This window comes from Trichomycterus rosablanca, chromosome 14 (genome assembly GCF_030014385.1).
Source record: "Trichomycterus rosablanca isolate fTriRos1 chromosome 14, fTriRos1.hap1, whole genome shotgun sequence".
NCBI classification, from domain to species: Eukaryota; Metazoa; Chordata; class Actinopteri; order Siluriformes; family Trichomycteridae; genus Trichomycterus; species Trichomycterus rosablanca.
Window position 1 is genome coordinate 3,368,801 of NC_086001.1, and position 24,780 is coordinate 3,393,580.

General features: G+C 41.3%; 2 protein-coding genes across 3 annotated transcripts in view; both read right to left on the minus strand.

The window, feature by feature from the left end:
- Positions 1-7,735: 7,735 nt before the first annotated feature.
- On the minus strand, positions 7,736-12,828 carry si:ch211-145b13.6 (ecto-ADP-ribosyltransferase 5). The gene is made up of 4 exons (XM_063009039.1): positions 12,754-12,828; positions 12,412-12,492; positions 10,019-10,734; positions 7,736-8,011 (listed from the first exon to the last, which is right to left on the minus strand). The coding sequence occupies exons 1-4, from the start codon at positions 12,754-12,756 to the stop codon at positions 7,891-7,893; spliced, it is 921 nt and encodes a 306-aa protein (XP_062865109.1). The 5' UTR covers positions 12,757-12,828; the 3' UTR covers positions 7,736-7,890.
- A 3,202-nt stretch (positions 12,829-16,030) lies between these two features.
- The window catches only part of apbb2b (amyloid beta (A4) precursor protein-binding, family B, member 2b), a 55,956-nt gene continuing 47,206 nt past the window's right edge, over positions 16,031-24,780 (minus strand). For both annotated transcript variants that reach the window (XM_063009038.1, XM_063009037.1), the window contains exons 17-19: positions 23,914-24,029; positions 22,047-22,226; positions 16,031-20,875 (exon numbers count right to left, since the gene is read on the minus strand). In XM_063009038.1, coding sequence (XP_062865108.1) covers positions 20,705-20,875; positions 22,047-22,226; positions 23,914-24,029 — 467 coding nt within the window. In that variant the 3' untranslated portion in view covers positions 16,031-20,704. The remainder of the gene's footprint in view (positions 20,876-22,046; positions 22,227-23,913; positions 24,030-24,780) is intronic.

Genomic DNA, 24,780 nt, shown 5'->3' on the forward strand with positions numbered 1-24,780 from the left:
AAGTGAAGCAGGGTTGCACCTCTCTGTCTGCTCAGTATCCTGCGTTTAAATTTCACTCAAGACTTACAGAACAGGGGTGTTGCTCTCCCCCTTCCTCCATTCTTCTTCTCCTCCTCTGTCAAAATTTGTACACAGTATTAACCCTCCTTTCCCAAATCAAGACATTGCACTTATTTCCAGCCCAGTGGATGAGAATTATTATTCCCTGTGATCTGTGAAGGTTGGTCAGAGGCAGTTTGTGATTTATTAAGCTTTAGTTAAGGTGCCACTTTTGGAGCTGGAGTTTCTTTCTTCTGTGGCTCTACAACCATGCCAGCGTAAAGCTTGCTTGACCATGGACAGTGTCACCTATGTTCCAGTGACTTGGAAATTATGCCAGTTCTCATTTTACATCTGACCCTCCAGGAAGTATAAATCCTCAACTTCAGTGACTGTCTGGAAGGATTTTTTCTCTGGGCACTTTGGTTTTCTTCCCAATATCCAAAAATATGCTGATTTTAATTGGCCTGGGTGCATGTATGTACCCAGTGTTTTTAGATTCTAATCAGAACTCTGACCAGTATTAAACAGTTCGTGAAAATGAAAAAGGAATTAAAGTGAATTTATACTGAAAAAGCACCATGAGATGTGTTCTGGATTGTTCTGTGGTGTTTCTTTTGGTATAAAATTACCCATAGGCCTGATTTTCAAATATTTTAAGAACGTTTTGATCAGAGCAAGGAACCATCAAGCAGATCTTATTGTTTTTTAAACCCATAAGTTCATGAATTCAAATTTGTGTTTCTTATATCTTGGATCTGTAAAAGAATAAACAAATGGTAGAAATAATTAAATTCAGTTCATTTTTTCCACCAAATAATGTATCTACATATAAAATAAACTTCCATTTATTATTCTACTATTCAAGTAGGGGTGGCTTGGTGGCTAAGTGGGTAGCACTATCGCCTCACAGCAAGAAGGTCCTGGGTTTGATCCCCAGATGGGCCGGTGGGCATGTTCTCCCCATGTCCACGTGGGTTTCCTTCGGGTGCTCCGGTTTCCTCACACAGTCCAAAGACATGCAAATGAGGTGAATTGGAGATACAAAATTGTCCATGACTGTGTTTGATAATAAACTTGTGAACTGATGAATCTTGTGTAATGAGTAACTACCGTTCCTGTCATGAATGTAACCAAAGTGTAAAACATGACGTTAAAATCCTAATAAACAAAAAAACTTTCAAGTAGTTTTCTACAGTAGCAAATTCTAAGAAAGACATCCTGGAACTGCCTCACCAGAGTGCCTTCCTCAATGTTTGTGTTTTTTTGGGGGGGGTTTTTCAGCCCATGCCCTCTCTTCACCATTTTCCCATCTGTGTCTGCCCATGGCACGACTTAAATGGCAATGTAGCTCAAGAGAAGCCTGAAGCAGTCCTCATAGAGCTCTCATGCTGGAAAAACAGCATACCCCATTGTTTTGTTTGGCTTCCAGGATGCAAATGCTTCTTCACTGTTCAAACACCGAATACCATTCCATTTAGAGAGAGGACGGCAGAGGAACTCTTCTTTACACTTCCATCTGAGGCAGGGGAGTGCTGCTTTTAAGATCTGAGCTTAATTTATAACAGAGGTGGTATTTCTTGGGTAAAATGTAGTGCCATAACCTTTAATTGCTTGAATGCATTAATTTGACACTATTACAGTGTATCACAAAAGTGAGTACACCCCTCACATTTCTGCAAATATTTCATTATATCTTTTCATGGGACAACACTATAGAAATAAAACTTGGATATAACTTAGAGTAGTCAGTGTACAACTTGTATAGCAGTGTGGATTTACTGTCTTCTGAAAATAACTCAACACACAGCCATTAATGTCTAAATGGCTGGCAACATAAGTGAGTACACCCCACAGTGAACATGTCCAAATTGTGCCCGAAGTGTCAATATTTTGTGTGAGCACCATTATTATCCAGCACTGCCTTAACCCTCCTGGGCATGGAATTCACCAGAACTGCACAGGTTGCTACTGGAATCCTCTTCCACTCCTCCATGATGACATCATGGAGCTGGTGGATGTTAGACACCTTGAACTCCTCCACCTTCCACTTGAGGATGCGCCACAGGTGCTCAACTGGGTTTAGTCCATCACCTTTACCTTCAGCTTCCTCAGCAAGGCAGTTGTCATCTTGGAGGTTGTGTTTGGGGTCGTTATCCTGTTGGAAAACTGCCATGAGGCCCAGTTTTCGAAGGGAGGGGATCATGCTCTGTTTCAGAATGTCACAGTACATGTTGGAATTCATGTTTTCCTCAATGAACCGCAGCTCCCCAGTGCCAGCAACACTCATGCAGCCCAAGACCATGATGCTACCACCACCATGCTTGACTGTAGGCAAGATACAGTTGTCTTGGTACTTCTCACCAGGGCGCCGCCACACATGCTGGACACCATCTGAGCCAAACAAGTTTATCTTGGTCTCGTCAGACCACAGGGCATTCCAGTAATCCATGTTCTTGGACTGCTTGTCTTCAGCAAACTGTTTGCTGGCTTTCTTGTGCGTCAGCTTCCTTCTGGGATGACGACCATGCAGACCGAGTTGATGCAGTGTGCGGTGTATGGTCTGAGCACTGACAGGCTGACCTCCCACGTCTTCAACCTCTGCAGCAATGCTGGCAGCACTCATGTGTCTATTTTTTAAAGCCAACCTCTGGATATGACGCCGAACACGTGGACTCAACTTCTTTGGTCGACCCTGGCGAAGCCTGTTCCGAGTGGAACCTGTCCTGGAAAACCGCTGTATGACCTTGGCCACCATGCTGTAGCTCAGTTTCAGGGTGTTAGCAATCTTCTTATAGCCCAGGCCATCTTTGTGGAGAGCAACAATTCTATTTCTCACATCCTCAGAGAGTTCTTTGCCATGAGGTGCCAGTATGAGAGAATTGTACCCAAAACGCCAAATTTAAAAGCCCTGCTCCCCATTTACACCTGGGACCTTGACACATGACACCAGGGAGGGACAACGACACATTTGGGCACAATTTGGACATGTTCACTGTGGGGTGTACTCACTTATGTTGCAGCTATTTAGACATTAATGGCTGTGTGTTGAGTTATTTTCAGAAGACAGTAAATCTACACTGCTATACAAGCTGTACACTGACTACTCTAAGTTATATCCAAGTTTCATGTCTATAGTGTTGTCCCATGAAAAGATATAATGAAATATTTGCAGAAATGTGAGGGGTGTACTCACTTTTGTGATACACTGTATATAGACAGAGGGTGATTTTTATTAACATGTTTATTATTATGAACCTTCTTAAATATAGTACAACTTTAGGAGTGCCAAATTATGTCCCACTATATAATGTTTAAATATACAGTATGTACTCTACGTTGCACATTACACACTAATGATCAAAACATTAAATCCACCCCCAAAAATGTGCATTGCAGAACCTATTTCATGACATTTGTGCAAGTTAGTTCAGGAATACATTAACAATACAAGTGTTGTGCTGGTGTTACTTGTAGTTTATGTGCTGAGTGCAGCAGATATGAGCATTCATTAAGACTGGAGGGACTGTGATGGGGCCAAATCAATATGACCAGAAGACTGGGTTAATGTGTCTTTAATCAGCAAGGGGTGTCCCGGGCAGCCGATATACCCACCGACAGATAAGGGGACAAACCATGAATCGTTGACAGGTTGGGTGTCCAACTAGGTGTCCAGCCTAGCCACCTAAAGTGCCTCCTGTCCCTCCCATCCATTTATTCTTATTCCTAATTGTCTTTGGTAGATTTGAACAAACTGAGTAAATGGTGATATCCTATGATCGCAGCATCAAAGATCAGTCAGTTTTTCAGTATGGCTCATTACTAATGTTTATATGGGAGGGCTGTATGACAACAGTATTGTTTACTATATTTCATTTGATCTCTAGTTTTGGACGGTGTGGTTTAACTCACCTGTCTATATTAGGGATTGTTAGCAGGCTGTGTTTGCTGTGAGCTCTCGACTGTGCTGGTTAGCATCTTAGAAAGGTCAGAGATAGTTTAAATGTCTTTCTATGTGTTCTGCTCTCTGCAAATATTTAAATGTAAACTGTTAAAACAGCATTTTCATATTATGTATTTATTTTATGTCATTATACAAAAGCTTCTGCAACTGCAAAAATAAAAATACAATTATAACTGCATTAAAAGTGCATTATTTACTTGAAAACTGCTGGTGGTTGTTAGGGTTTTGCTATGTGTTGGTTTTGGTGGCGCAGGGTGTTGCTAGGCGTTTACTATAGGGTGGCCAGCCGTCCGGCTTTAGGTCGGACAGTCCGGTTTTTCAGCTGCCAGTCCTCCGCCCATGCAACGCTAGGACGGACACTTAAAAATCCTCCTTTTGGAGTGAACATGGTTAAATTTTTTATCAATATTATCTGTCATTGGCTCAGGTACATGTCAAAACAAATGCTTTGTATTTCATTGGTTTAACAGCCTCATTTGACTGCTTATAGTGCTAATTATCGTGGCTCGCCCACCACTGGCCAATCACAGAAGGTCCACCCTCTAAGTGCTAGTCTGTAATTGGGTGGTTGAATTTTGCCCGCTCGCTCTGTTCTGCATACACCTCTACTTGAGTCAATTAGTAAACTTTTGGAGGCAGCGAGGAACAGACTTAAATATCAAAAGTAGACATGGTGAGTAAAACAGTAATTTGTTATAGAATTCTTGCTTAAATTGGTCAAAAACTCTGTTATATGGGTTATGGATTCATTCTGTGTGTTGCAGGATCATGCCCCCCTGTTCCTGGTATGACGTCCTCCTTTTGGGGTATAATGTCCTCCTTTTTGTGACTATGAATGTGGCCACCCTAGTTTACTATCACATCCCGGTGGTTGATATGATGTTGCTAGATGGTTCCGGGTGGTTGGCAGGGTGCTGATGGATGTTTGTTATACTATCCTGTTGTTTCGAAGGAGCTGCTAGGGGTTTGCTGTGGTCCTGGTGGTAGGGAGGGTGTTTCTGGGTGGTTGGCAGAATTGAACCCAGGCCTCCATGACCTGTATTGTCGTGTAGGACCAAAAATATGTAAAATCTGCATTAGAAGTACACTAGATTGCCAAAAGTCTTTGAACACCACTCCTATGTAACGATTTTAGGTGTTTGTCACACCTATTGCTAGAACGTTTACATATATTTGTCCCCAGTTTTTGGGGTAATAGTTTAGGAAAGGCCCTTGCCTGTTTTGGCATGACTCAGCGAAGTCACTATAGATATGGTTTAACAAGACTGTTGTGGAGGACCTGCCTGTGCATGGCCTCGACTTCAACCCCACTGAACATCTTTGGGATAAATGAGAGCCTCGATTGCAGACCAGGCCGGCTTGCTAAAGGAAAACAAATTTTCACTCATTTTAAAAACACCCCTGTAGCTCCCAATTCACATCCCCCCCCCCCATTTCTTCATGCCAGCGAAAGATAATCCACATAATTCATTACAGCTCAGTCGAGTCTCTGTGTAACATCATCATATCACTGAGCTCTTCATCCATCATTCACACATTACTCCAACATTCATACTATTAAACATCATCACACAGAGCTGTTATAGTAAATAGTTTTCACACAGGAAATGTTATAACTTAAAGCTTGCTCTTTAATCTCTCAAGAGGATTACTGGTGCTTTCTATTAATGTTTAAGTGAGGTAACGTAACCTCACTTCCTTAAGGGAAATAAAACGAGAAATAAAATAAATTACTGCACTTAATCTATAAGAAAATGTCATTAACTTCAGTAGTTTTCATCACAAATGAACTTAAAGAAAAAAATAAAGAACAATTATTAAGATGGACATAAAATTGTAGTAATAACAGTGTGTATACAAAGAGAATGGAAAATGCATACCAACAAAAAACTCTACCACATCCACCCTACCATAAACGCTAATAAAGCTCAATACCCCACAAAACGATGGGAACAATGTATATACACAAGATGCCACATATGACACACCAAACTGACCCATACACACCTGCTAAAAGGAGACCAGGCCCCCACTTGCCCCCTCTGTAAATCAAGAACTTCTATCAAACATATCCTCTACGCATGCCAACAAATGAACACCATCAGAACACAATTCTACAGTACAAACACCATATAAGTTAGACCCTCACAGTCATAAATGGAACCACCACCTTGACGTTTACATAAACTAGTAGTTAGACATGATAATAGCTGTTGCAGCTGACACGGCGTTTAGAATTAAACAAACAAATAAACAATAACAGTGTGTGGAAGTTTTAGAATGATGTGAGTCACTCCAGTACAGTAAAATAAATCAGTATAGACGTGATAAGGACCAGAGCTCAGCTGTACAGAGGAGGATTCATCATCATCATCATCATCATCAGTTTAAAGCTTGCTCTTCATTCTCTCAGGAGGATTACTGGTGCTTCTCAGTACTGTTTAAGTGAGGTACCGTGTTTCCTTAAGGGAAACAGAAGGAGAAATAAGTGAAACATGATGTAATTCTGAGATCTAGTTCAGGAGGCTGGTGCAGAGTAGAACTTCTGCTCCTCTATCATTCATCTCTGTCAAACTCCAGATTAGTGTCTTGGGTGTTGAGTGTAGTTAAATGGTGTGGATGGATTCTGACACCAGCCAGTACACAAAATACACTGATCATGTTTAGAATGGAACCACAAGAGGGCGACACTATCGAAAGATGGAAGATTCGTTGCTCAGCTGTGGTAGTTATGGTGGTATGGTAGCTGGACAAGTAAGCAGAAGGTTGCCAGTTTAAGCCCCAAGTTGCCACCGTTGGTCCCCTGATGTCCCTTAACCCTGATTGCTTGAACTGTATTCAGTCATAATTATAAGTCGCTTTGGATAAATGTGGCTGCTAAATGCTGCAAACGTAACTGTAAGTCCAGTGCTGTTGAGAATTGTACTGCCTGCTTCTGACTGGCTCTATTATTACATACTTATTATTATAATGAATAATTTAAGATCATAAAAAGATCATTGGTTAAAACACAACACACGTTTTAAAACATTTATTTAAAGAACAAAGTCATTCAGCACAAACACAATGGTTCACTATTCTGTAATGTACCAGTCCTATTGGTTTACTACGGTTACAGCCCTCATGTAGAATGTAAAATAAAATATAAATCTTACTAATCTTAAACATATCCAATTACTTATCAATTAATCACTTTGGAAAAAAAGTAGAAATAAAATCTTGAAATGTCAGTCAGTAAAGGACTTCTAGCAGCTCTAGGACTCCACTAAGCCACAGTGAGAGCCATGGAGAAAACTTACAATTGGGTTTAATACATTGTATGCTTTTGATTCTCACGTCCAGCCACAGTCTGTAAGGCGTTTTGCATGTTCCCTAGTGTCTATTTGTGTGCTTTGTCTGAGTACTTATTTTTTTCTCCACTTTTCAAAACATGCAGCAGGTGGATTGCTGGATAGATGAGTGTGTTGCTGCATTATGCACATGGTAGCTCACATTTTAGGTACTAGTAATCAAAAGGTTGCCTGTTCGAGCCCCGCCATTGCCAAGCTGCCAGTGTTGGGCCCCTAAGCAAGACGCTTAACCCTTAATTGCTCAGATTGTATAATGATAATGATAAATGCAAAATGCCATAAATGTAAAATGTAAACTCAACCAAAAAGAAGCAGTTTATTAATAATAATAATCGTAGTACTTTATTAATAATAATTATAAGATAATAATGATAAAAACATTTGTTGTTATTACTGCACTTAAACTATAAGAAAATTTTAAGATTCAGTAGTTTTCATTACAAATGAACGTAAACAAGAAAAATAAAGAACAATCATTAAGATGCATATAAAAAGTAAGAACTACAGTGTGTAAAAGTTTGCGATTAAAGATGAAAGTCACTCCAGCAGAGTAAAACAAATCAGTATAGAAGCGATGAGAGCCAGAACCGAACAGCTTAGCTGTACAGAGGAGGAATCATCATCATCATCATCATCATCATTATCATCATCATCAGCACTAAAACACACAAAAAAAGGAAACATTAGTGTAGGAATCATGGAAATAAATGTCTCATAAATACACAAGCCAGTTGTTTCTAAACATTGTAAATGTTGGTTATTAAGTTACATGAGATGAGGATTAACCGCAGGTAAATGTTTTGGTAGTGAAATACTGTATGATGATATGAAGGTGCAGTACATTCAAAATGCATCAATAATTAATACAGTTTTGTTTCCATAAGCTGTGACTAATAACACAAACCTAAATTGACTGTCAATACGATTGTGATAAAACACTGAGCTGGAAAACTGCTTTAGAAGGATTCAAAACTAAAGCTACTGCTTATTACATCAATTAACACCAGATTTCTGTGATATTCTAATATTTTTTATAATATTTATTCTATTAAACATAAATGCCTAACAATAAAAACAAGTCATTTGTGTTGATAAATATTGCTGAGATTATTTGTATTTATTATTATTATTATTTATATACATTTATTTATCCTTTTTGCAGTCGTGGTGGGTATATTGCTGCTCACGCCTCCTCTGACGCCTGTGTAGCCCTTAGCAGACCCCTTCTTTTCGCCCATGCATTCTGCACAGGCGCCTCTATCTGTTAATCAGGGTCCTTACACAGCGTTTGAAGACCCCACCCACATAGTCCGGTCATCCAGCCCCCTAGCAGACACGGTGGCAAATCAGTGCCTGCTGCAGGCACTACCAGTTATGCCAGCTGGATGGCGCCCAGCCGACCGGTGGCAATGCCGAGTTTCAAACCGAGGAGTTCAGAATCTCGACACTGGTGTGCTAGCGCTTTATCACGCTGTGCCACCTGGGCTTGAATTTATTTTTTGTCAACTATAAGAAATGTAGCACAGCTGTCAATAATTTTTTATTTGATTGTTTTATTTATTATATTTCTTTCTGATTTATTTTCTTTATTGTGTAACAATGTTTAAGACAAAATTAAGAAAATACAACATGGAATAAGACTTAACAATTTGTTATTTTGGTTATTTTCCTAGCTAGCTTTACCAGTTAAATATATTATTATTTATTTATTTATTACTATTTATTGTCTTTTTATGCACCCCCTCCCCCCAGTTTTCTTGTACTCCAGTTGTATCCAGTTACCCGACCATATCTCGCCCCAGCTGCTGCAGCCCTTCCACTCCTGACCGAGGAGAGCCGTGACTAACACGTTTCCTCCAACACATGTGCAGTAGCTGAGCGCTTCAGCAAATTATGCAAATGTCAGATAGCACCACTGGGTATTCAAACCCTGGATTCCAGCGGTAGTGGGCCAGCATAATTTACTGCTTCACCACTTGAGCACCCGCCAGTCAGTATTATTAATCATGTAAAATTGTTATCCAGTTAGTATCAGTATTAAATACAGTGGAATTTAATAATGCAGAATTTAAGCCACAATTAATTTAGGCTTGCTTTATTATTATGAATTATTTTGCCTCCCAAACTAATCGTATCCAATTACCCAGTTGCATCTTCCACTGCACACCTACACTCCTGACCGAGGAGGGCCGCGACGAACACACGCCCCCTCCGACACGTGTGCAGTAGCCGACCGCTTCTCTTCACCTGCACGAGGTGAGTTCATATAGAGATCTACACACTGATCTCCATCATCCCCCGTCTCTGTGTAGCACCATCGATCAGCCAGCAGAGGTCGTAACTGCAGCAGTTATTAGGAATCCCCTCCAGCACCCAAACCAACAGAGAGCCAATTATTGTCTGTGTATGATGATACCAGTAGCAGTGAGTTTCAGATGTCAGCTCTGGTGTGCTTACGTGTTTTACTAGTATTATAAACATTTTTAATGTAGCATAAACATCCTATTGTTGTTTTGTGTTAGCCAACTATCTTGAATTTGCAGTTAATTTTAATTAAATTCCTGTCAGGTTAGCATACTCTAGCCGTCCAGCTAGTGTTATCACCAAAGATGATAAACATTTATGACTTTCGGCTTTTTAATCATTAAAAATCTGATGAACTTACCCTAAGAGGTAGCAGTCATGATTGATGAGGAATCGAGAGTGTGTTAGCGTGATTTCATTATAAGTACCATCGGCAGTTTTGACTTTTGTGATGTTCTTTACTCGGAACACTTCGTTTGGTGAAATGAGGTGGCTGATTTCCTCAGACTTGCACGTGTAATCGTCAACGTTGATCGCAGAACAGGAAGTGATGTTGAACAACGTTCCATCTTCTTCCATGGCTGTTTCAGCTGCAGCACTGTGCTGGATTTCTGCCCGTATGAACTTACCAAACCGCACCTCTTCCTTTATCTTTGCTGTGTATTGATTTGTTGTGCCGTAAAATCTGGTGACGCAGGATTTGCTGCTGTTAGCAAGTCTAAATGCGTCTGTTAGCAGAAAGTGAAGAGACTTGAAGGGAAATCCGTCCACATACGTCGTTCTGTTCGTGCCTTTACTATAAACCAGATCGTTAAATTGTTTTCTGAATTTACTGTCTGAGTTCCCGTAAGCCTGCAGCGCAGTTGTGTGATACTTGTTTCCTCCAGGAATTTGCTTCTCACAAATGGTTTCATCTCCTTTTTTCCAAACCTTTGCAAAATCTGAACTGGTCTCCAGCTCCTTCTGCAACAAGCCGCCTGGTTTTGTTACGACCTTCATCATTTTTTCTAAACAATTTAAGAACTTGTCGTCTATGGCGTCGGGAGCCATGTCCAATTTTCTCTTCTCTGCTGGTACCTACAGGAGACCGAGGCAAAATGGGGCGTGAATATGATATCAGGTCTGTCTGTGAATCTGGTGATCTCTCTACATAGATGTGTTTTACATCATCCTACACTTCTGAGAATAGGGCGTGTCTAAATTCTTACATTCCTTAAAATGTTCCTACTGAGGCGCCTTAATTCTGAGTGATAATCTGACTGAATAAGGAGCGAGCGTCTGATGCTTCCTCAGCGCTGAAGGCAATCCCAGCATTCAATGCGGCACGACTTTTCTCACAAAAAATGACAAACATGGCGGACGAATGCAGAGCAACCAACGGAGTTCTATTTAAATGTATATAAATTCGCATTGATGTTTAATGTGTATAAAGGTGCAATAATACAAGTGTCGTTTATTTGTAAATTCAGGCGCTTAGTAAGCTAAAACTGTGGTGAAATAATCAGTATAAGTAGAGCGTCTAAATAATCTGCCTTTTAAGTTTGAGGTCTTATTAGAATCCTCTCCACTGAGGCAGCTCACTAGATTTTGAGACAGACCCTTGATGTAAATCTAAAATCACGGGGGTACAGTCATGCTGGAACAGGAAGGGCCTTCCCTAAACTGTTGATGCAAAGTTGGAAGCATGTAATTTCCATTATATCAGTGATTGATAACACCTGTTAGCAACTGTTGTGGCTGAAACACATGAATTAAAAATTAGAAGTGGTGTCCCAATACTTTTGCCATATAGTGTAGATGAATCCAGGGTAAAGAACGTAATCAGTTGCTAATACGTAACCATAGCAACACCAATCAAAAATCTGATTGATGTGAGGTACCATAAAAAGTCTTCATGTTCTTTTAACATAAGAGAGCTACAAGTATGTGGACACCTGAACATCTGAGCTTTTGGGACATTGCATTATAAAAACATTGGCATCCTTTGGAATTTGTCTGTGGGAATTTGTACCCATTTAGTCAAAGGAGCTTTTCTGAGGTCAGACGTTGGTGGACAAAATAGGCCTGGATCGCATTCAATGTTTCAGTTCATTCCAAAGGAGTTTGATCGGGTTGAAGTGCAAACCACTGGACGTCCATCACACCAAACCATGTCTTTATGAACCAGGCTGTGTATCATGGAACAGGAGGCACCTTTCCCAAATTTTTTATATTTTTGGCCATTTAGTGCAGCAAGTGAGGCTTTTATTACAAGGAAAAGTGATTTACCATTGGCTTTTTATTTTATAGGATTTTAAAGTCATGTTTTACACTTTGGTTACATTCATGACAGGACAGGAAGTTACGCATTACATCAAGATTCATCAGTTCAAGTTTTAAATGTCAAACACAGTCATGGATGATTTAGTATCTCTGATTCACGTCTTTGTACTGTGGGAGGAAACCGGAGCTCCCGGAGGAAACCCACACAGACACGGGGAGAACATACAAACACTACACAGATAGGACCCGGACCGCCCCACCTGGGAATCGAACCCAGGACCTTCTTGCTGTGCCGCTCTGCCATTGACTAAACAAACAAACCCCAGCCAGTCCATCAGGGACTAAAAGAATGTAGCCATGTAGCGTCAGTCAGGATGAGACCCCGAGGTTAAGAACCGCACACGTTTTACTTTTTTAAACCGTGAAACTGCATAGTTTATTTAAACAAACACTATAGTACAATAAATGTATAATAATAATAAAATAACTTACGTTATGTAGGAGAGAAGCGAGAACTAGCAGAACGAACAGGAACGCACCCTGATATCCCATCCTCTCAGTCAGTCCAGCCACCTTTGCCAAGCCAAAATAAAGAAATGATGTGAATGGAATGTGATGCTTGTTTAAAAATCTGAGTACAGGACGTTCTTTAGCTTTGGAAAGAAAAAAAGATTTCACTTCATCGCAGCATGTCTGTAAATAAAGGTTTAAAGATTTGCCTAGATGAAACAAATATCCTATAATAACTGTAACGACAGAACAACAGGAAACACTCGAGTGCTAAAAAGCAGAAGCTTAAAATAAACAGCTGAATTGTTTTAGTTTTTGACTCACCATGATTCCAGTTCAGTGAGCAGTGGAGCTATGAGAAGTTCATACTGCAGTGCTCTGTGTGTGTGTGTGTGTGTGTGTGTGTGTGTGTGTGTGTGTGTGTGTGTGTGTGTGTGTGTGTGTGTGTGTGTGTGTGTGTGTGTGTGTGTGTGTGTGTGTGTGTCCACCCTTCTGGGAGAAGCGTAACGGAAAGCCTCCCTCCTTATCAAAACTGGGAAGAGGCACAAATCCTTTCCTCCCTCCTAGAAAAAGGAACTCTCAGAGGAACTCTCCCACAATCACGGTTCCTCACCACAACACTGTACGAACACAACGCTAAATAAAGCTCCGTGTGTCTAAAAAAAACACTCATGTAAACATGCATACACATACATGACGACCGGAAGTATGTAGACGTCTCCTAATTATTGACTTGAAGTGTTTTAGACTCATTTATACGCTTCCAGATCTGTGTAGTAGTTTGGGAGGGGTCCTTTCCTGTCTCGACCTTTCTGTCTTCCTGTCGGTCTGTGTGCACAAGGCAAGGACCATTAAGCTATTGTTTGGTGTGAAAGAACAACACTGGCCTGCACAGGAACCCTGACCTCAACCCCGTAAAACACCCATCGGACCCGACCCCATGCTCTTTTGTCTGAATGAGCGCAATTTCATCCAGACAAACTCCACAACCTTCATATTAATAAGTATGGTTTTGGAATGGGTCCACATACTTTTGACCATATATTGTACATTCAAGGCCAGCTGGTATGTGACATGGCAGTCTCAACAAAAACCCTGAACAGAATTCATCACTCATTCATCTTCAGTAACCACGTCATCCTGATCATTCTAGTTGTGGTGGAGTTGGAGTTCATCATGAGATCACTGGTCACAGTTCAGGAATAAACCCCATCCACTGTATTGGTCCATCACAGAGCATCACATTCATTCATTCATTCACATGTAGGTTCAGTTCACCTTGATGAGTGGAAAACATGTGAAACCTTATATCCAGATCTCAACTTTGGAAAATGCTAGAAGAATAAAACCTGCACCGTTGTGTCCCTCCTGATCTCAGTAACTCAGGGTGTGAATATAAAGAAGATCAGAAGAGGTCGATAATTTCACCCCAAAAAGGGTTTACTATTTTTTAGAGAAAAAAAATTTACGTTCTCAGATGATCTTCATTTTCACACCATGAGTTACAGAGATGAAGATGGACAGATGAGGAAAGTTTCGTCCTCCTACCATGTTGGAGAGTGAAGATCTGATCACCTCAACATGTGTCATAAACCTGAATATTTAACATCTATAAATGTGAGGCTCAGATTTCAGCTTTAGATCCTGAATAAAAACATAAAAACTGCTCCAGTGTCGACATCCTGATCTCACTAACATGTGGTGTGATTATAGAGGAGATCAGAAGAGGTCAAGAAATTTACTACATTTACCACAAACACAAAGGGGTAACACTTCAGATTTGCACCGTTGGTTCCTGACATCAGGACGTATCCATGATGAAAGTTCTGTAGATCTATCATGTTTTGTTTCTGAGATCTGAGCTTCACGTTTCAGATTTATTTCAGTTCGTGACTCTGCAGGTTTTGGACACTTTAGAACAACGAGGTGGTTTCATGTGGAAGAATGAAGGTCAGCTTCATGAAATCTGGATTGTTGGAGCTTCCAGACTGATGAAACTCCATCAGCAGATGATAATGAGAAACAAAAACTGAATTAATAACCAATCAGAACTTTGTACAAGTGAATACATAAGAGCACACACACACTCACCCATTCATTCAGTCATTCATTCATGCAGTCATTTATTCCTTTATTTACATGTTACAGTCACGTGATTCAGATAAAGATGAAGCAGTTTGGAGTTCTTGATTAGCAGAACATGTGAAATCTTGTATTTTATGAGAAACCCTGAACAGAATTCATCACTCATTCATCTTCAGTAACCACGTCATCCTGATCATTCTGGTTGTGGTGGAGCTGGAGTTCATCATGAGATCACTGGTCACAGTTCAGGAATAAACCCTGTCCACTGTACTGGTCCATCACAGAGCATCACATTCATTCATTCATTCACATGTAGGTTCAGTTCACCTTGATGAGTGGAGAACATGTGAAACCTTATATCCAGATCTCAGCTTTGGAAAATGCTAGAAGAATAAAACCTGCACCGTTGTGTCCCTCCTGATCTCAGTAACTCAGTGTGTGAATTTGGGGAGGATCTAAGAACGTCAAAAATTTCACCCCCAAAAACACAAACTTACTGTTTCAGGTGAAAATCTCGACCTTCTCTGATCTTCTTCAGATTTGCACCACATGCACTGATGTAAACCAAGAAGCAACTTTTATATTTCTATCATGTTCCAGAGCTGAGATCTGAGCTTCTCACATCCAACATGTTCCAGTCTTTTAATGGAGTCAAATCTGGTGTCCAGATCGAGACTTTAAATCATGATAGAAACACAAAAACTGCTCCACTGTCTTCTGTTAGGTCTCAGTAACTCAGGGTGTTACACTCACTCATTCATTCAGTCTTTTCAGAGTCAGAGAGTCAGAGTAAATGTATTCCTTTATTTACATATTACAGTCATGTGATTCAGATAAAGGAGGCCTTGATTAGCAAAATTAATATATGAAATTACAGGAACATTTCTTTATCAGTGTATTTATTTATTCACCTTCAGTAACAGTTTTTATCCTGGTCGAGGTGGCGGTAGAGCTGGAGCACAGGAACCCTGGTCACAATGTAAAATCAAAATACACCCCACACTACACCTGTGGGAGGAAACCCACACAGACACGGGGAGAACATGCAAACTCAACACAGGAAGGACCCGGACTGCTTCACCTGGGGATCAAACACAGGTCCTTCTTTCTATGAGGCGACAGTGCTACCCACCGAGCTACTGTGCCGTCCCAAAATGTGTCATAACCCACAATCTGATCAAAGGAGAGGTGGATAAGTGTCCAATCTGCCGGCACTACTTATTACCTGCCAATGTTCGGTTCCCACACAGAGCTGTATCGCGTATGCTAAGTGGCTGTGGCTCCCCCTCTCACTCAGGCGCCCAGACCAGTCAGAGATATAGTATATCGCAGCAGTAGCAGTAACACACACTATTCGACCTTTCAAATGGCCAACCCAGCGGTCTGGATTCTTATCATTGATTTTATACACTTGTTAGCCAAGGCTGTGACTGAAACACCTTCTTAATCAAGAGAGGTGTCTGCATACTTACGGTCAAACAGTCTAGTACACAAATAAAGAGACAGAACATGATGCTTTGTGTTCTAATGCTGTTTATTCTCACAACAGGTTACATTTAGTATGGGTACAAAGTCGTGTAGAGTAGAAGAAGCCATTGTTTCCACCAGAATGAAGGTGAGCGTGTTGAAGCTGAGTTTTATACCACATGTATGTGATCTGAAGAAAGCCACTGGTCAGCTCGGCAGTACAAAACTAATAATATGAATCTAATGTGAATCTCCCCAGTCAGTCATTTTCTCTCAGTCTCCAGCCAATTAGAGACTGGAAACCAGTCTGAAACTGAGGAAATTAAAAGAAAATAGACAGAACTGAAAGGAGAGACGTGATCATTACAGACTCGTGACTCCTACAGGCGTCTTATTTAAAATTCAGCTCCGTTTAAATAATGCAGGTTTACATTTTGCATCACATTTGACAAGCACCTACTCAAGAAAAGGATACATTCTAAGCAAATCAGTGTTGGGGCCTTTCTCAAGGGTGTGGTGGGACCTTAATTTACAACCTTCCTCTTACTTATGAGTCCAGTGCTTTAACCTGTGAGCCACGTGTTCCTCTGATCTGCTGCTGAACGTTTCTCAGATGCACAACACAAATCTACACGAGTTAAACATGGTGCAGTTTGGAAAACTGTAATATGAGCAAAAAAAGAATATGAGGGTGACCTCCCGCCAAAAAACTAATCCACAAACGAACAGGTGATAATACACTAAAGGAAAACAAGTATTCAACCACTTCAGTTTTTGTTCAGTTATATAGTTCCAGTGCAGGGCGCTCAGTTGGCACAGTGACAGGTACGCTAACCCACTACTGTTGAGATCTGGGGATCCAGGGTTCAAATTAGCGGTGCTATCGGCCAATCTGGTGCTCGCATGGACTTTACTGGGTAACGTCCGGAAAGGAGAGGATGGCCGAAACAACCTAGCCATTGGGCTGCGCACTTGTCAATGCAATTTTAGTGCAAATTCCAGGCCCAGATATAAACAGGAGTGTTGCATTAGGACAGGGTTTTTTTTTTAAGTAGATGAAAACGTGTTGCAGAGAAAAATAATAATAATTAAATAAACTTGTACACAAATGCCCCCTTGTGGAGGCTTTATGTTACATATTTGTAAACCACAAAGAGTAAAATGTATTGCTTGGACAAAATGTGGGCCGCTTGAAAAAAAATTGGAAAAACCCTGCATTAGGAAACTGCATCTGGTCCATCAGAGGGACCTTCATATCTCTGGAGCATTAATGGGCAACTTACCAAGAGTAATGAACCACAATGCTGCAAACAAACTGTTATTTTTTACTGTAGACGTCTGGAATTTGTTGAATTGCCAACAATAACTTCGCTGCATGACACTAAGGTTTAACAATTAGTGACGTCTGAATACTTCTGAAAACATTTATTCATGTTTATGAATTTTTGTTTATATTAAAAAGTACGACGTCAGGCTGCTCGAGCTAGATCTAATGTGCTAGCCACCACTCCTGACATCTCCAGCTCTTACACTAGAATCCCTGACGGTTCGATTGACCTGCCCGGGTGTCCGAACAGTCCCATTTGGCTGTGCCTGGACTCTCTGTCCTGGCCGACTCTGCTGCCTGGTCGAGGCGTCCGAAGACTGGAAAGGAGTCTTAAAGGGAATTAATGTGCTGAACAAACAAAAGCAGTTGAATATTCGTTTCCTTCATAGTATTGGACACAAAATGACAGCACACCAAGTAATGAGCAGGACAGATCTGTGAGTGAATGTGGACTGTACAGGTTTTTGGATTCAATAGTTTCTTCTTCTTTTGTTTATCTTCAGAACTACGGCGTGATCTGTGGAGTGAGGCACGGTGAAGAGAACACGCAAGCATAGAATAGATTACAGCGAAACCGTTACATACCATATAAAATCAAATAAATAAAATAAAAATATCTTTTCATTTCAGTCTGTTATCTTTTTTATCTGGAACTGTCCTGGGACACGCAAGGCGAGGCGTCCTTTTATCCTCGAATCGTCCTCGGATCTAGAAGAATGCATAGATTAGACACTTCGCACGAATTCATCTTTCTTTCGCCCTCGTTCTCTCGTCTCTGCATGTCTGCTGGTTAATACACCGACGCTCCGGCCAGAACGTGATCGTGAGACACGTCGAGGCGAAATCATATAAAAAAATAACTATGGCAAAATAAAAGGATCTCAGGATCGGAAAGTAAAAAAGATAGCTTATAATGTGATGTGCATTTGCAGGGTGATTTATATTTATATATATTTATATCATATATAATATAGATACTGTACACATAAGTGACTGTTCCAACCCCACTGTGAGACGCACAGCAACATCAGGACCACAGCCGACACGGACGGAGGAACTACAAACCCCGGCCAGTTCACACGAGTTCATTTTAAAAAAGACCAGGTCTCCCACGTTTCTCTCTACTGAGCAAAAGAACAGAAAACCTGTGTGAAATCAGCGCCACTCATCGTCCACGGATTCACACACACACTATATGACCAAAAGTGTCCGGACACCTGACCATGAGTTTGTCAAAACTAAAACAGAGCGACCTCTGTGCGAGACTTTGAATACGTCTGTGGGCATGACAGTATTTGTATGGCTGGGCGCTGATGTTGGTCAAGAAAGCCTAATGTTTCAGTTAGTTCCAAACCTGCTGAAATATAATTTCCATTGTATTTATTGATTTATTTACATTTTAATGCCATGTTTAACACATTTGTGTCATTTTTTTATCTATTTATTTACGCATTTTCTCCCCTTTTTCTTGGGAGATCTGTCTTCCGCTGCTGGGGGATCCCTGATCGCATTCAAGGTGGGTATATTGCTGCTCCGACCCATGTGCAGTCCTTAGCGAAACCCTTTTTCGCTCAGGTGCCTCGTTATCTGCTAATCAAGGTCCTTACACAGCGTTTGAAGATCCAACCCGTGTCCAGCAGACATGGTGGCCAATTATTGGGTGTGTTCAAAAAGCTGGTGATCTCTCTACATAGACACATTTTACATATTTCTACGCGCGCTCCCGAGAAGGAGGCTGTTCCAAATCCTAGATGCCTTAATAGGCTGTCTAGTTAGGCATCTTAAAATTTCAATGTTATTTTGACTCAAGAACGAGTGAGCATCGGAAGCGTCCTTAGTGATCAAGGCAATCCCAGCATTCAGTGCGGCAGCTCTTCTCTCACAGAAAAAAAAAAAAACATGGCTGACGGTGCGGAGAAAAAGATTTATTTTCAAACGTAAATAAAAAATTATAGATTTTTTATTTGTATAAACTTGCACAAGTGTTTTTATTTGCAAGTTCGGGCTTGTCAGCTAATTTAACCGCTTTCGAAGGGAGATGTTAGGTGACATGCTAGCGAGCTGACCCGATGGAATCGCTGTCTTAAGTAGGACGTTCGAATAACCCGACTTATAAGTCATTGACTTATTAGAATCGTCTCTACTGAGGCAGCTGCCTGTGTAGGCAGTAAGACAGCAAGGCAGCTCACTGGGTTTTCAAACACACCCATTGTCTGCTGACGGCAATGTCAGTGGTGCGCGCTAGATGGCGCCCAGCCAACCGGTGGCAGAGCCGAGATTCAAACCGAGGGAGCATTTTATAATTTCCTTAATAATAATAATGAATAATTTCAGTGGCTAAAACACATTAATTAAATCATCAAAAGTGGTGTCCCAATACTTTTTTCCATATGTGTGTATGGGGCGCTGCCGGACTGGACGTCCAGGACGTCGACTGTTCACAAAACTGCATAAACGTTTGACTACCGACCCAACCAACCTCCCTGAACCACCTCCATTAAGAAAAGTGAGCCGTGTGTGTGAACAGGTTTCCAGTTTTCTGTCTCCTCAGTACAAGGAAACGATTTCAAATCAGCGCCGCGTTCATTCCGACTCCTGGCGACCGGACGGGTTTTGTTCCTCAGACTGTCCTGTTCACTATCTGGGTTTTCGACGTTCCCCTAGGTGGGAGTATTGTTTTCACGGGTGCTTTAGGAAGCTTCAAGGCTCATCTTTTGTGTGCTTCAGAGCACAGGTTCATGTCCAGTACAAGCTCTCGACTGGAACGCTCTCTGCTCCGATCCTGGGCGACGAACCGACCAGCATACTGGCATCGTGAGGTCCATCGAGAAGTCCCGGCTTCATAGAGACAAAAGGCATCTTAACAGAGGCAATAAAAAATCTCACATCCACACGTCGACTCTGATCAGACGAGTCCACGTCTGCGTTCCTCTCGAACTCGGGGGAACAGAAACCGGCTCATTGCTTTTTGGTGAAAGCTTTGATCTGTATACACTCACTCTAACTCAGCTTTTTGTTTAATCGTCCATCCGTCTGTACGTCCTCCTCTGGTTCCGTCTTTTTGACACAGGAAGAAGTAAAAGTGCATGCTGGGTGAAGTTCTGATGAGCGGCGGCGTTACACTCCCTCGTTCTCTACGGTTCACACACTCGCGGGGATGTTTGATCGCTTGTGACATGCTAAAGAGATGCGGCTCCTCCATGCACGTTAGCACATAACGAGAGGGCCGACGCCCGGGGGGGGGCGGAGCCACGGCGCCGCGGACTACAGATGGATCGTGAGCGGTGTGTGTGTGTGTGTGTGTGTGTGTGTGTGTGTGTGTGTGTGTGTATATGGAAGAGTGTGAGCGTGTGAGCATGCTGAATGAACGGACGCGCGAGTCTCTGTGTGCTTGCGCTACTGCGGCAGCTCGCTGACGGATCTCTTCTGCTTCAGCGTGTCGATCAGCGACAGGACGCCGCGCTTCACGCTGGTGGAGACGCGGCGTGTCACCGAGTCGGAGGGCGGAGCCTGAGAGCAGGACCTCTGGGACGGCGGACGCGCCACCAGACACTTCTGGTACCTCAACTGCGGCGACAGAGAAAGAGAAAGGATGTCAGGGCCGGCTAGCTCATCGCTATGGATAAAAGGATGTTTTGATGAAAGTCGGCGGCTTCTCTGTGCCCGCATAAATAGGGCAAGTTCGACTGCACCCATAAATAAAAAAAAAACATGGAAAAGTGGTCTCTCTCAAGGTCTGGAAATACAACCCAAAATGCCTCCTGATGTCGTAAAAAAATAGATCTGATATTAAATTAAAAGCTGCTAAAACACGTACACTGCTCACAGCCAAGTAGGTTTTACACTGCCTTGTGTAGAATATGTAATGTGTAGTCAAACGTGCCCTATTTATATGGACACAGAGAAGTCAGCAGCTATAGTTAATCACAAACAATAAAAACACATACAGTACATTTGACTTACAATAATGACGGATACAGTTTAAAGGTTAAGGGCCTTGCTCAAGGGCCCAACAGTGGCACCTTGGCATTGGAGGGGCTTGAACCAGCAACCTTCTGATTATTAGTCCTGTACTTAACTGGTGAGCTACCACTAATACTAAACTACTTACTTTTATGAATGAATATAGTTTAAGCAATAAGGAGTTAAGGGCCTTGCTCAGGGGCCCAACAGAGGCAACATTGGCAACAGTGGTGGGGCTTGAAACAGCAACCTTCTGAGCACAAGTCCAGTACCTTAACCACTGAGGTACCACTACCACTAAACTACTTAAATTCATAAATGAACACAGTTTCAGCTATTAAGAATTAAGGGCCTTGCTCAAAGTGGCGCAGAGTGGGGCTTGAACCAGCAACCATCTGATTACTAGTCATGTACTTTAACCACTGAGCCACCTCTGCGTAGATGGGCAAACAAAGGTGGTCGTGGGGCAAATAAAATCATAATAAACATGAGTTGCTGTTTGCACAAAAGGTCTTCTGATTGAATGGGCACAAATTCCAACAGACACACTCCAAAGTATTGTGGAAAGTTTGGAGAAGAGTGGAGACTGTTATAGATGCTTGGGGGGGTTAAATGTGACCTCTGTGATCTTTTCTAACAAGAATTTGAAGTATGTCTGTGGGAATTTGTGCCCATTCCGTATCTGAGAAAGCCTCAGTCGATGTTCCGGTTCATTCCAGAGCTGTTTAGTGGGGCTGAGGTCAGTGTTATGCTTTAGAGTCTGTGTGCTACCCACCATACATGCAGCCTGCACGGCCTCGGACACGCTGCCGGCGTTGGGCTCACACCAGAACACGTGACACTCAAAGTGCTGGTTGCCCGTGTCCATGATGAAGGCGAACGAGTGGACGTCCCTCCCTACACCCATGAAGGACAGGAATCGCACACGGCACTCCACCAGGACTTCCTCTTCCACCTAAAAGAGGGGGGATGGTTAAGTATTATGTGGCCAAAAGTATGTGGACACCACATATTGATTTATGTTTTGATTCATCTGTGTATACAGTGGTGTTCAAAATAATAGCAGTCCACCACCATTGACCTGATAAATCAAAGTTTTTAGTAGAAGTGATATTTCTACATAGCAAAAAATTTACTTGAAAGTGTAGTAGAGTAATGAAAACAAAACAAACTCAACAATTAACACATGAGTTCATTCATTCTGAGTAATCGAAGCATTGATTGAAAGGGGGTTGTTCAAAATAATAGCAGTGAGGAGTTCAATTGGTGAAGTCATTTATTCTGCAGAAGAACGGGTGTCAATTTTGGCCCTCATTTGATGTAGGAGGGGGGCAAATGTTGCACAGGTTGGTCATAGTGCATTTCCTTCTGAAATACTGGGTAAAATGGGTTGTTCCAGACATTGTTCTGATGAACAGCATACTTTTGATTGTAGTTGATTGTAGAGGGAAAAAACATACAGAGAAGTGCAGCAAATTATTGGCTGCTCAGCTAAAATGATCTCAAATGCCTTAAAGTGACAACCAAAACCTGAAAGATGCAGAAGGAAGCGTGGAACTACTGTTCGAAAGGATCAAAGAATAGCCAGAATAGCAAAGGTTCAGCCAGTGATCACCTCCAGAAAGATCAAGGAACATCTGAAGTTAGCAGTGAGTACAGAAGATGATTAAGTGAAGCCAATTTACCAGCAAGAACTCCTTGCAAAGTCCCGTTGTTAAGAAAAAGACGTGTCCTGAATGGGTTCAAATCTGCCAGGGAATACATTGACTGTTCCAAAGAGAAATGGCTCAACATTTTGTGGACTGGTGAAAGCAAAATTGTTCTTTTTGGGTCTAGTGGCTGTAGACAGTATGTCAGACTGAATTCAAGCCAAAGTTTACTGTGAAGACAGTAAAGCATGGTGGTACAAAACTATGATATGAGGATGTTTCTCATTCCATGGTTTTACGTCTATTTATCACATACGAGGGATCATGGATCAGTTGAAATATATCAGAATACTTGAGGAGATCATGTTGCCCTATGTTGAAGAAGAAACTTCCTTAAAATGGGTGTTTCAACATGACAGTGACCCAAAACATCTTGGTTACAGACAAACAAGATTGAGGTAATAGAGTGGCCAGCACAATCCCCTGACTTCAATCCCAGAGAGAACTTGTGTTCTGACGTCTGAAACACGTTTTTTGAGGCAAAACCCAAAATTGCAGAAGAACTGTGGAATGTAGTCTAATCATCCTGGACTGGATACCTGTTCAGAGGTGCCAGAAGTTGGTCGACTCCATGCAACACAGATCTCAGAAACAATTGTAATGTCACAAAAAATTAGTTCAGTAATTTAAAGTAAAGTGAAACCTCAAACATTTTCAGTTTATAGATACATTTTTTGAGTTTTTAAAGAAAAATGCTGGCACTGCTATTTTTTTGAACAGCCTAAAATTCATTTTTCTTAATTTTCTGTAAAGGATGAACACAAACTGGCTAAATGTTGTTAATGTTTTGATTTAGAATTAAAAGTGTAGTATTTTCAGTGCATTTTCATTTATGGAAATAAAAGTTATTATAATGATTTTGTGCTTTAATCGCTTTTTTAAAAATCACTGCTATTTTTTTGAACACTACTGTATGGTGTTTACTGTCGTTACCTTTTCTTTCATGACCGTGACAGTAGCGTCGGCTACGTTGAGCAGCACTGGGATCCAGTCATCCCGGTTTGATGATCCAATCAGACTGTCCACAGCATCGTTGAGGATGTCCATGCCTGACCAAAAAAAAAAGTGCGAGATTAAAGTGTGTAGATGCAGTGAAGAGAAAACAACCACTACCAGACACACGTCCAGTTCAAATGTCCACTTCATATTTACTCATGTCGTCTTTTGAGACTGAGGGAGGGACTATAGTAGCCTAGGGCATAGAGCTTAGGCTTTGGGTCATGCAGCCACTGTTGGACCCTTGAGCAAAGCCATTAATCTTCTCAACTCTAGGTGTCATGTACTGTACATGTGTTTGTGTATAGATGACATGAAGTAAGGCATTCTATTATAAATATATAATTTTCTTCATATTTATACCATCAACGTCAGAAGGACGTGGTGTGTAAATGTAACGAGGATGTTTTCACTGATCGTAAATAAACTAAAGTTGTGGAATCTGTGTTTCTCTTCACTCTATGGGCACATTCACATTGTCACGTTTTGAAGCAGACTGCCGCTTTGTTCAGCGCTTAGTAAAACATCATTAAAGTGCAAATCTGAGACGAATGTGCATGGAATAACCATCACATTCAGTCTGAAAGCTCCTGTATCTGTGTTTATCTGGATTTTCCTTCCTGTTTCACTTTTAAACTCATGTTACAGCTTGAGGTTCTGAGAAATTAAGAGAATCAGAATCAGCTTTTCTGAGTCTAAAACGCTTATTGTTAATAAAGCTTAACGTGGTTTAATGTATTAAAAGAACGTCACAGGAGCACTAAACTTCTCCTAATTATTACTGCTTGTAAGTTTTCTACACTA

Excerpts from the sequence above, each read along its gene's own strand:
- si:ch211-145b13.6 (XM_063009039.1), bottom strand. Across the intron at positions 10,735-12,411 it reads TCGCTTCTCTCCTACATAAC|GTACCAGCAGAGAAGAGAAA; the intron begins GTAAGTTATTTT and ends GGTCTCCTGTAG. Across the intron at positions 8,012-10,018 it reads CATGACTGCTACCTCTTAGG|TGCTGATGATGATGATAATG; the intron begins GTAAGTTCATCA and ends TGTGTGTTTTAG.